Source organism: Onychostoma macrolepis, chromosome 02 (genome assembly GCF_012432095.1).
Source record: "Onychostoma macrolepis isolate SWU-2019 chromosome 02, ASM1243209v1, whole genome shotgun sequence".
In the NCBI taxonomy this organism is placed as follows: domain Eukaryota; kingdom Metazoa; phylum Chordata; class Actinopteri; order Cypriniformes; family Cyprinidae; genus Onychostoma; species Onychostoma macrolepis.
The window spans coordinates 33,353,612-33,367,332 of NC_081156.1; the positions used below are offsets into that span (position 1 = coordinate 33,353,612).

A 13,721-nucleotide genomic window follows, 5' to 3' on the forward strand; every position below is an offset into this window, starting at 1 on the left:
TTTATATTTTAATGCTTTTTGTTGAATCATTTCCTACACAAAATCTAATGTAGATCTTCAAATAGTTCACCCAAAAATTAAAATCTCATCCTCAGGCCACCCAAGATGTAGATGACTATATTCTTCAGTAGAACAGTAAAGAACATTTTTAGCTGAAACCGTGGTCCTTGGTTATTCGTAAAATGCAAGATTTTTGAGAATTAAAAAAAGCAAAAAAAAAAAAAAAACGTTAAGTAACACAAAATTATGTGCTTTTTTTTCTCTCTCTCAAAAACAAGCACCCACTGACTTGCAATTTATGAGTCGCCAAGGACCACAATTTCAGCTAAAAATCTTCTTTACTGTTCTACTGAAGAAAATACATAACCTACATCTTGGATGGCATTTTTTGGGTGAACCATCCCTTTAACCTCCTTCAAACCTTTGACCTTCTCACCATCATAGCAATTAGAGCACAGATGTAGCTCTGCTTCATAATGAACTTGAACACTTTCACGAGAGTGCCTGGTGGTCCGCCCTGCTCTTCCTCTTCTTCTTCTTCCTCTTCGTCTTCCGCATCTGTCTTCTCCTCTTCCTCATCCAGCTGTGAGTCCAAGATCTCATTTGTGTTTTCATCCGTCTTCTCTGTGTGGAGCATTAAAATAACAGTAATTTCCATTTGTTCACTTAAGAAAAAATGTCAGTGAATGAGCAGGAACTAGTCTCAGCCACAGACAGCGGTGCTATTTTTATCAGTTAGTCGTGTTTAAAAACTACCTGGTTATAGTGCAATGAGCGCTTTTGAAAAAGAACTTGTCACTGGTTTTGCCCCAGTTTTTGACCAGCCTCGGTATCAAATAAACTAGATACTGAAGAACAGAACAGTTTATTGCACTTTGTTTTTAAACTGGCTTTTATTATCTACTTCTCATCTAAATTTTGTTAAACATATTTTGATCGAAGCGATGATAGAACCTCTTATTTTAGTATTATTGAGATACTATTATAGTTTTAAATTTTTATTAACAGTTTGAATTAGTTTTTATTTTTCTGCTTATTTTCCATCTTCATTTTCATTTTTGTTAGTTTTAGAAATTTTGTTGTGCATTTCTGCCATTTAAGTATGTCTGTATATATTTTTATTAATCTATACTTCTGTTTAAATTTTTTTTTTTTATATTTTCATTTAGTTAACATTTATGTCAAGTTACAAAAATTATTTTTATGATAACCGTGGGTAGAATATAGAGTTAGAAGTTTAATTGTTTTAATAGGTGTTTCAGTTCAAAGATATCTACGGATGTGTATTTACGGTATGTCACCTTCAAATTCGACAGGCTGATCCACTTTGTACTGAGGAGTTGAGTAAATGTCCAGACTGACCGGTCCGTTCTCAATGGGCACAGCAGAGACATAATCAAACGACGTCCCGTTTGAGTTAATCACCACTACCTTTATAGCAACACAAAAAAATGACATTAATATACAGCATGCAACGTTTTAAAAAAATTTTTTTTTATTATAATTGTTTTTAAAAATCTTTGCTTGTCAAAATGGGTGAATCTCACAAAACCAACAAGAAAATGCCCAAAAGAGAAATAAATAAGCAATTATATTTAATATAAAGAAAACAAAGATTTTTGTTTGCATCGTGACATTTTCATCAACCACAACTTTGCTACAAATTCTCCTTACCAGAATACAAAAATAAATAAATAAATAAAATAAAAATAAAAGATACAGTATATTTTTATTACAATAATTAATATGCAATTAATATCAATGTAATGCTATTATGATCAACAATTGCTATTTAAAAACAGAATCAATTAAATCTAATGAGATTTATGGGATTAATGGGAAATATGAAAAAATATATATATTTAAATTATTACATATTTTAAATAATATATAATTATAGATAAAAATTGCACAGTGTATTGCAGTATATTAATATTAATATTAATATTAATATTAATAACGATATATATTATTTATTTAAAAACAGGGAAATTAAATTGAATGAGATTTACAAAACGACTAGTCATGAAAATTTAGAGGGACTTTCTTTTTCTTTTCATTTAACGGTTTTGGCGATTCACCCAGAGAGATCAAGTTTCACCCCAAAGCCACTGAATCATGCCACATCAAGAGAGCAGCGTACACACAGACACAAGCTGCTAAAAGCTCAAATCAATCACACTATATTTGTCTTGTACAGTTAAAATTTGCAGACACAGAGTTACATAAGACTTGGCAAAACCACAGTGATAGCAAACCTCCGAGGTGCTGTACCCGTCCTGAGTGGAAATGAGCTAAAGAGAGAGAGAGAGAAAGAAAGACAGCAGACGGGGCAAGGTGAATGTATTGATGAGCACAGGAGGGTCGATAACATTATGCTGTTCTCTAACATCAGCGCTGAGCAGAGCAAAGTACAGCGGCGCTATTCACAGATAGAGACCAGCACTCAGACCGATGCGAGCTCAAAAACCTTTAATGCTGACCGGAGAGGATGGACACTAAAGTTTAAGATAACATGGACATCTTGATGCTGTAGCCAAAAAATAAAAAATTATGCACTAGTCAATTTTGTGATATTTGGCTTTTCATACCGTGTTGTTTCAGACTAGTGGAACACAATCTTCCAAAATACACTTTTAAGTGTTTATATTATTGCACTTTATTTATTTGCGTTTGTAGATTTTAATTGCAATACATATCTTTAAAGGCCATGCTTTCTCAAAATGTGTTTTTTTATCTCCACTTCAGCAGCACTTACATGAACTAAAATTTACAGTTTTATTCTTACCAATATTCTGAAGGTTTTTACTGAGGGGTTAATTCATAAATCATTTGCACTGATTTATATAAAATTTTATTCCTAAAAATATGGTGAAAATGCATATCTTTAAAGAATGTGAGTTTTTTTTCTCCACTTAAGCAGCACTTGCATACACCAAATTTAACAGTTTTATTCCTATATATATATATATATATATATATATTCTGAAGGGTTTTATTTATGGGTTTGTTCATATATAATTCATACTGATTTGTGTAACATTTTATTCCTAAAAACATGGTGAAAATGAATATCTTTAAAGGCTGTTCATTTTTTTCTTCACTTCAGCAGGACTTGCAAACTCCAAATTAAACAGTTTTATTTCATTTTTTCGTGCTGTTGATCATATTTGTTTTATTTATGGAGTGTTAAAAAGAGTTATCCAAAATTCCTTCTATAAAAACGTTTAACTCTAACGTCAACCAAATGGAACAAGAATTTTGAACCTGACTTTATCCAATATTCAGATATATATTCTAGAAATATATCTATAAGTGCTTTTTTAATGAGCTAACGCCTCATTTGAGCCTCATTTAAATTTCTGGAATGTTTGTGATTCTTAATGTATTACTTAAACTATTAATTTTTTTTTATGCCCCAATTACCTGAGCTGTCTTGACTTAAAAGGATAGGGAAACTACTTTCTTCCAATGAACACAAAAGAAGATATTTTGAAGAATGTGAGTGCTACACACATTCTTTGGCTACCCACATTCTTCAAAATATTTTCATAAATCTGAACATTGGACAAAGCCAGGTTCAAAATTCGTATTTAATTTTGTCGATATATTAGAGTTAAATGTTTTTATAGAAGGGATTTTGGATCACTCAATAAATCAGAAAATACTGTCAACAACCAGAAAAAAGAAAAAAAAAAATTCACCATGTTTTAGGAATAAAATGCTATATAAATCAGTGCAAATTATATATAAACAAACCCCTCAGAATATAGATAGGAATACAACTGTAAATTTTAGTGCCGCTGAAGTGGAGATAAAAACATCACTTTAAAGATATGTATTGTAATTCAAATCTACAGACACAAATAGATCAAGTGCAATTTAAAGTGTATTTTGAATGTTTTTGTTCCACTGGTCTATGACCTCATTACATGCATGTTAAATTCAGACTCGTGGCCTTTAAAATTGAATTAAATTAAGATCAAGTCTAGCATTGTGAGACGTTTTCTTAATTTAAGCTTTAAAAATGCTCTTTGTTTCCTCACATTTCTTTCCTCGGTTTTCTGATGCGCTTTCCACCAGAGCAGCCGCTTCCCAATCGACGTGTGAACGAAGCTGTTTTCCGCGGTCTCATTTCCCTCGTTTATCTCCTCTTCCTCACTCTCCTGCTGGAGAGAGATCAATACACACACAAACATATTCAGTGAGTGAAATTAAAACATGTATCATGGAGCAGCTTACGAGTGAAAACGCCAAAGATGATAAACACGCCTAATGGAGTCATAAGATGAAAACAACACTGAACTAATCATTTCATCAGATGAAGGCATAACGGCGTTTATGATTCATCATTGATCTCTCTGTGAAGTCACGCAACCGGTTATTCTCATCACTTAGATTTACGGCGACAAGGAAATCATGAAATCATGCTGTGATCAAACCTAGAGGCATGTGAATCAATAAGCTCATGCATGTGAGGTTTTGAAGGACCGAGTTTATTGAGCGCTCTATAAACCCGAGAACCGCAGCGTGTCATGACAGCATGTGGACAGAGATCAAACCAGCATTGTGCATTGTTACGTACCTATCATATGTGACCCTGGACCACAATTTTTCGAAATTGAGATTTATACATCATCTGAAAGCTGAATAAATAAGCTTTCCATTGATGTATGGTGTGTTAGGATCGGACAATATTTAGCAGAAATACAACTATTTGAAAATCTGGAATCTGAGGGTGCAAAAAAATCTAAATATTGAGAAAATTGCCTTAAAAGCTGTCCAAATGAAGTTCTTAGCAATGCATATTAATTATGAAGTTTTGATACATTTACGGTAATAAATTTACAAAATATCTTCATGGAACATGATCTTTACTTAATATCCTAATGATTTTTGGCATAAAAGAAAAATTTATAATTTTGACCCATACAGTGTATTTTTGGCTATTGCTACAAATATACCCCAGCGACTTAAGACTGCTTTTGTGCTCCAGGGTCACATATACGTCTTCATATCAGTGTTATTTTAGTATGATTGAAATACTATTATACATCCAAGATTTTTTTGGTAATATTTTTGAATGACATTTTATTTTGATATTTTGTTTTCACTTTAATTTTAGTACAAGTTTCTGAAATTTTCTTGTGTGTTATTGTCATTTTTATTCATTTTAAAAGTCTACATAGTTTATTCATTTTTATTTTATAAATTGTTTTTAAAGTTTTTTTTTTCATTTTATTTACATTTTATTTAAATTAACAAAAATTATTTAAGTTTTAGTTTAATAATAATAACCATTCTTCATATAAGCAAAGCATAATATACACACAGTTGACTAATATTTATTAAGGAATATTCACATTTATTTATTTATTAAGCAATTTAGCATATTTCTTTATTTTAACTACAAATGTTTTCTTGAAACTAATTTTTAATTGACCAATAAATCATTATATATGTTTGTCTCTCTGTCCTCAATATGTTGTTTGCCTTTTGTAAAATCCCTAAATATATACAAATCAATTTCGTTGTATTAAAGTGCATGAAAAATGCATTAAATTGATACAAGCTTTCAAGCATTAAAGATAAAAAAAAACACAATAAACTACTTTATTTATTTTCCTAATTTCATTATTTTCACCATTTTTTCTCCACTGGATTTTTTTGTATCCATACATCAAATTTAGTGAAGTTTCCGCTTTAAAACATGATGACAATGACAAAAATAATTTAATGTATAACATTTAAAAGATATTTGGATATTTTTAACTAGAACATATAAATAAAATAATAATATATTTTTTTTTGGCAGTGTGTACATTAAAATAATACTTAAAACACACTTTAAAATATTAGTACTTTCTTCACTTTGAGTGACATTAGGCTCACCATGAACATGGGATCTTGCAGCCACAGGCGGATCAAGGTGGCCAGTGTGTAGTACAGCACCAAGAGCATGATGGGATTGACAAAATGGTGCCAGTTCAGACCACTGTTGACAGCAAGCTTCCAGGTAGAGGAACAGTCGGTTCGAACGATGGAGGAGATGCCAAACAAACTGTGGAGAAAAAGTAAACCAGGTCATTTTGCTTTGATGATATCATTTTTATTCTGCTTCTTTCTCTAGCTGTGACTGGGACAGAAATGATCACATGACCACAGCCTATGTTAAGGGAAAAACAGGAAGTGATGCGGAAAGCACTAGCTGTCAACACTGCTACTCAACAGTCATGCAGATCAAGGCGACAAGTCTTTCGTCAACTACAATTAGGCCACAGTCTTTTCCAACCAGATCACCACTAACTACACAACAACGGCTGTTTCTACTGTTCATGCCAAAACTGCTTTCACAAAGAAAAACTGATAAAGACCAGCACAAAAGAGTGGGTTTATGGTCTATTTCTATTTATGAATTCAAAGGAAGGATGCACTGTAAAAAGTGATAAGTTGACTTAACTTAAAAAAACCGAGGAAACCCGTTGCCTTAAAATGATTAAGTACATAATAATTTTTTTTTTTTTAAAGTTAAGTGAACTTGACAATTCAATGAACTTATTTTTTTAATGATCATATACTTAAAAATTTTAAGGCAATGGGTTTCCTCAATTTTTTTAAGTTAAGTCAACTTATCACTTTTTACAGTGTGTAAACAAGTTGATACACTGTAAAAAAAAAAAAAAGAAAAGATGTTTTTATTAGTATATTTGTCTGGTTTTCCGGTACAAATATTTAAATATTTTTATATCAGGATAAGAAACATTAAATCAAGAATGTATGTATGAATGAATGTCTGAATCAAATGAATGAATGATACATTTATTTGGGAAAGAAAAAGACGTTCTGAAAAAAATCAGAAAAATGATATTTTTTCTAATTTTAGACATTTTGTCGAACCTTTAAAAAAGCCTCAATATCTTGTCATTTTGCTCAAATAAATGTATCTTGATTTAAGAACGTAGATAATTGTACTGGAAAACAAGACAAACATACTGAGGAAGAACAGCACTTTTTGCAGTGTAAGTAAGTGTTGACAGGGTGTTTACGTTTAATGAGTTTATCTGACCACAATGCACTTCTAACTTGAGTTTCAGTCGACTTAATTAACCTTGAGATCACAACCGCAAACACAATGAAGTGCAAACCTTAAAAGCGGCTTTAAACATTCAATTGATTTGAAATCACCCAGAGAAATACATCAGAAACACATCAGACCTTCTTTCTGCTGTACAAAGTCAGTAAATAATGACTAATAATGACGTAATATAATAAGTAAAAATAATGATTTTTGGACAAATTATTTGGCTCATTCGAAAATTATTTCACTCAGAAATTGCAAGTACTACATTATACAAAGAAACATAATTAAACGTAATATGGAAGTAGAAAGACTAAAATAGTGTTTTCTTCTAAAACAAACTCTAATAATATCCAATAATGGCTTAAGAAAATAAAACAGCATAACGAAGCACATTTACAGACAAAAGAACAGGCCGCTATGAAGTTCAAACAAGGCTGCTCTACTAAACATAGTCCTAATGGCCTCTCACAGCCCAAGCAAACGCAGTCGGTGGAATCGATGCCCATGAAGAGCATCAAGGGCATGAGAGACGGAGCAGGAACAGGTGCAGAATCAGTCCATCAGCACCTGCAGATCATACACAGCCTAAGCCTGAGCAGATCTGAGAATACAGCTGGAAATATGAGGTGAAGGACAACTAGTGCTGAAATACACAGCACCGCTCTGTTTGTTGCAGCCATTTAAGGCATCACAGGCATGAGCCCAATGCGAAAAAACTGCTCTGAAAAGCATGGCCAAATTAGCCAAGATAGCATCTAATGCATTGTGACGGGTTTAGCAAAAAATGATATACATTTTAGGTTTTCTCCATTGTTAATTGAAATTTTCACATTATTTTCTTAACACATCATTCAAATGATAAAGTACATTTGTGATTATTTTTATTACAGTACAAACCATGAGGTTTTTATAAGAAATGTGTGTGTGTGTTTTATTTACTTTTTTTAATATTATTTTTGTGTCGCTGCACATCTCTTCAGCCTCACAAGTGGGAACAAGGCAGAAGACAGTCGAGCACGTCAAGTACCTCGGGAGCATCATCCCTTCTGATTACTGGCTAGACAAGGAAATTTCAGCATGCATCAGCAAAGCCAGCCAAGCGCACAAGAGTCCCAAACCACGGGAACATCAACCTGGCAACCAGGATTGGGGTGTACAGGGCACCAGTTGTGCTCACCGGTGTTCTCTAAGGCCGTGACACCGGAACACTGTACAGAAAGCACTGAAACAACTTGAGCAATTCCATCAGAGGCTTCTACAAACAACCACGGCATCCAATGGCAGAACAGAGCGTCCCGTTCATCATCGTGGCCATGATCAAGAAGGACAGGCCAGGTTATACGCATGGACAGCGTCAGATTCTCTACGGAGCACTCTCTCAAAGCCACAGGAGTTGCATTCACCCAAAGTAGCATTACAAGGTGTGGATAAAAAAAAAAACTGATGAAAACAAGTCAATTATTGTGCCATAACTTTTATGCAAAGAAAAAAAATTGCTCAAAGCAAGACCATGAGCTTCACAGAGAAACAGAGTCACATCAGAGCTACCAAACAGATGATACAGGTAATGAAAATAGTTCATTTCAGTCATTTTCACGTGAGAAATTATATTAAACATCTAAATGTCCACTGTTGCTTATATTGAATGTCATTTTCTAATAGTGATTTTAAAACTACATATGCAGCAAACTTTGGAAAGCATCAGCAGCTACCAGAGAACAGATGTAACATTAAAGATAAAGATAATATTTAACTTATATAGTCCAGTTTTGCCTACATTAATTGACTGCCTTTAGTAGTGATATGAGGAAAACGCTACTGTGCAAAAGACAAAATCTTCTATTGATTACAGTATAAAGGATTTGTCAATCAATCGATGAAGGAAGAATGAATGTTAAAAGTCCAGAATTTAGAACCTGACCAAGAATGAAAATTCACTGGTTATTTTTTAGCACTGTTGTCGTGTTGTGTCGTTTATGATTTTACTTTTTTAGCTCCATCTTTTGGTTGTTCTGACCCCTTGACGTCAGAAGAGTTCCTGGTTTCTTTCCATGCACCTTGTGGACCAGAACAATTACACAACGGTTTATGATGTTCTGCCTTTTGTGGTCATGTTTAAAAAGGGGACAAAATATCATAAAATCACATTAAAAGTAATCAATATGACTTATTCTATGCTGTATTACTGATTATTTGTGGTATATTTTAATTTTGTTACCCCCATTTGAGCCTAACAGTTTTATTTAGCAAGGATGCATTGAATTGATTGAGATTTTCACTTTTAATTCAATAACTTTAACATACTTAAACATCTACAATTTAATAAAATATTTTACCAAATATCTGTTTGTGCTATGAATTGCTATGCTATAGACAATGGCATGGTACGCTTAGCAATATCTGAGCTACAATTATTAACAAAATAACATGGCATTACCTTAATGTTAGAGTTATTACGGTATAAGTATGTTATGAAAATATCAAAATTTCACATACAATATCACACAACATGATTTGAAATGAATTAGTTTGTAAATATTTCAGGTACATGTACATTTTTCTCAAGGCTAAACCATCTCATGGGGGAAAAAATGTACTAATACTTTAAGGGAACCACCTCACTAGGTACATCAGTTTAGTATTACAATTGCAACTATGAGTATAATGACTACTTATATTAATTTGATTCTTATATTTAACTACTATTTATTATATATAATAATCACGCTCAATAAAAAGGCTGTTGCACAAGGTATTTTTCATAAAAAATATAAAATAAGCTCCTCACTAGTGTTTTTTTTTCTTCAACTTTCTTCAACTTTCTTGAGATAAAAGCAACATTGAGTATTTTATTAATGTTTTGTTTACTGAAACACAGGTTCAAATTTAATAACACATTTAAGTAAAATGCACTGTATCTATCAAAATGCCTACTGATGTTCATTCGTGTTTATTCGTGCTATAACTAGTAGTAAAGAGGAAGAGATGATCGGTTCACGTGCTGCTTGAACTACACAGGAAGATACAGTGATCTCTCACAACATTAAAGAGGGCCATTTATTGTTTGGATTTCATGATAAAGTTCACAAAACTCAAAAGCTGAGAAATTGTTTATTAGAGGTAACAAAGCACAAAGCTTATTGTTATTAGTGGATGGGAGACGCACTTCAAAAATGTTTAGAGAAGCTTTATTTACCCATCAACTGAAAACAGCACAGACTAAAAGAGTGATCTCTGAATTTAAGAATTGAGATACTTAAAATTAAAAGGAACACCTGAATGATTTTGGTTAGCTTGCAGTAGTCTCACTTTTGTCATTTTCTCCGCTGTAAAGTATTTACGTAAGATGGGCATGCACAGGTCTTGTTAATCACATACTTAGTTAATGTTTATGTTACTTAAATGATTATAAAACAACGAATGAGTCATTCCTTTGGCATATACATACATGATTTGGCTGAAATGCATTAATGATTCTATATTCATTTGATCTGCGTGTGACTCTGTGGTTCGTCTGCAGCTCTTTTGTGGACCGGCCTTTGTCAGAACACACCTAACAGATGGGACACAGGACTTTTTATCTGTACACCGCCTGAACCCTGTGTCTATCAGAGTCCAGACACAGGAAATAAGGCATTGTTTCGCTTCAGGCATGATGGGTATTCTCATTCTCATTCATTATTTAAAGCACACGGCAGATGCAGATTAATATGCATATGATGACATTAAACATATGACATATTATATGAGCATTACTGGCACTGTCGTGCAAACATAAATTCAGAGCCCACCGATTTATAAATAATTAATATGGAGCAAGTTATTTGCATAAAACAATTTGCTGATTAGGGAAAAAAAAAAAAAAGTTTAATGTTATCTAATTCGATCATGCTGAGTTCAAAAATATTAATGAACACGTTTTACCATGTACAGTATTTTCATAAAATAAGATTGAAGAGTTTTTGGATTATATTTATGTATCAGGCTTAATGCATCAAAATAAAAGCAGTGAAATCTAAAAAAAAAAAAGTATTCAAAATGTAATATGCAACTGTGAAGGAGTGGAAAAATATGTTCAAATAGTCAATTTAATTAAAAGTAATTATACATTACTGTGCAAAAGTCCACTAGTATTTTCACCAGCCAAAAAATTTAAAATTAAGGCAGTTATTGTTATCTTTTGCTGTAGTGTGTCAATAGGAAATACATTTCAAAACATTCCTTTTGCCATTAATTGTAATAATCCAGTGAGATTTTTGTTTGCACAAGGACTCTGACAACACAGAGATCTGATCTGATCACATCATCGTCCAGTCTGTCTGGAATGACATGAAGAAACCGACCTGGTGTAGCTGTCGTTGAGGCTGATGGCCTCCTGCAGGAACTGGAACTGGTTGGAATAAAGTATGATGAGATGACCAGCACTGAAGATGGCCATGAGGACACACAGACAGCTGAAGAGGAGCTTGTCGAAGGTCTTGCAGAGGGACCACCATGTGCACAGACCCAAAAACACAAAGAAGTAGACGGCTGAGGACAGAGAGGGCAGCATGACACCTGGAGACCAGAACATAGACAGATTAGACTTGCATTCTACTAACAGACTTTTTAATTTATAATGCATTTTTTAATATTTAGAATTTTTACATTAATATTCATTTGCATTGTGACATTTTTTATATATTTAATTATAAATTATTTAATTTGAAAAGGACTTTCTATGTACAGTCAGGATAATATTTATAGTTTTCAGAGTATAACCAATGAATATTTAGGGACAGGGTGAGCTTAATTAAAAGATAATAATAATAATGATAATGATGATGATGATAATAATAATAATAATACAAAAATTCTTAATGTTACAAAAAAATATATTAATTTTTCATGTATTTTTTTTGTGCTGGGCAATGATTAATCACGATTAATCGCATCCTAAATAAAAGTTTTGTTTATATAATATATGTGTGTGTACTGTGTATATTTGTTATGTATATATAAAGACACATACATACAGTATATATTTTAAAATATTTACATGTATTAACATGTATATATTTATATTCATATCATTTATATTTTATATAAATATATTTAATATATATAAACATAACATATTTTTCTTAAATATATACATGCATGTGTGTGTAATTACATATACATAATAAATATACATAGTACACACACATATATTATGTACACAAAAACTTTTATTTTGGATGCGATTAATCGCGATTAATCATTGCCCAGCACTAATTTTTTAAAATATTTGCTTTTGAGTTTTAGGATTAAATATGAGCTGGACATTTCTTCACAGAAATGTATGTAAATATGCATGACATATATCAAATAATTAAATGCAAAATGATCTCATTTGATTTTGCACTACCGTTCTAAAGTTTACGGTTTTTATTTTATTATTATTATTATTTGAAAGAAATTAATACTTTTATTCATTCGTCTGATCAAAAGTGACAGCAAAATCATTGATAATGTTAAAAAAGACATTTGGATCAGAAGAGATTATGGTTTATGACGGTTATGGTTGTGACATAACCTAAAGTCTATCGGTCATTTAAAAATAAAATAAAAAATAAAATAGATTTCTTTCAAAAACATTCAAAATCTTACCGACCCCAAACATTTGAATGGCAGTGTATATGAAAGCATCTATCACACATGCACACCTGTTAATCCCAGTAGAATGGTAACCACCACTTGTCCAGCGGTTGTGATGAGGTTACCGATGATCTCTTTGAATTTGTTTGCGACTCCTGCTACTCTGCGCAGAATCTTCATCTTTGTGCTCTCCTGCACCTCCTCCTCCTCCTCTTCCTCCTCCAGACCTCCTCCCTCTCCATCCTCTTCCTCTGCCTCATCTTCTGCATCAAAGTCCTCGTCATAGAGCATCTCGTCATCATCATCATCATCTTCCACTTTCTCGTCATTCTCCTCCTGTGTTTGATCACAGAGCATAAGAATCATGCACATTTACTGTATGAATACAAACCCATATGACCTAAAACAATTGATAAAATGTGCAGAGTACATTGGATGAAAAAAGCTGACAGTACAAAAATGCCCAATGACAAAAAAATGGCAGACCAAAAATGCATAACTTTTTTTTAATGTTAATAAATGTTAATGAACTGTTAATAATAAAAATAAACAAATAGTTTCCATGTTTTTATATTTTCTGTTTACATTTTAATTTTGAAAGTTTTAGTAATTTAGTTGTGTTTGTCATTTTTATTAGTCTATAATAATTTCTATTTGTAACTAACTAAAGAAATAAAATTTTATTTTATTTCAAGTTATGAAAGTTTGTGTGTGTGTGTGTGTGTGTGTTGGGAATATTTTTTATTATAAGTCCTAATAATAAAAATAATAATAGTAATAATAGTCTTTACAATTAATATTATTATTATTAGGTTAATAAATGAATAATTTATTTAATTTAAATAATTAATTATTTTAAATCAATTGCAATTATTATAACTAAATGTATTATTATTATTAAGTTTTGGTTTCTAAGGAACATACAACAACAACAATAATAATAATAATAATAAGTCATTTTAACTACTGTAAGTAAATAAATAAATAAAACAAAGTACTATTTAACTTGAAATAAAATGGA

The 13,721-nt window shown here is 31.8% G+C and overlaps 1 protein-coding gene across 4 annotated transcripts in view; it reads right to left on the reverse strand.

Moving 5' to 3' along the window:
* LOC131531932 (piezo-type mechanosensitive ion channel component 2) overlaps positions 1–13,721 on the reverse strand; it is a 99,247-nt gene that overhangs the window by 53,052 nt on the left and 32,474 nt on the right. For 3 of the 4 annotated variants that reach the window (XM_058763139.1, XM_058763155.1, XM_058763129.1), the window contains 7 exons: positions 12,769–13,036; positions 11,425–11,638; positions 5,893–6,061; positions 4,047–4,169; positions 2,259–2,294; positions 1,302–1,431; positions 437–624 (listed from right to left, as the gene is read on the reverse strand). In XM_058763139.1, coding sequence (XP_058619122.1) covers positions 437–624; positions 1,302–1,431; positions 2,259–2,294; positions 4,047–4,169; positions 5,893–6,061; positions 11,425–11,638; positions 12,769–13,036 — 1,128 coding nt within the window. The remainder of the gene's footprint in view (positions 1–436; positions 625–1,301; positions 1,432–2,258; positions 2,295–4,046; positions 4,170–5,892; positions 6,062–11,424; positions 11,639–12,768; positions 13,037–13,721) is intronic. The other variant, XM_058763149.1, reaches the window with a different exon arrangement.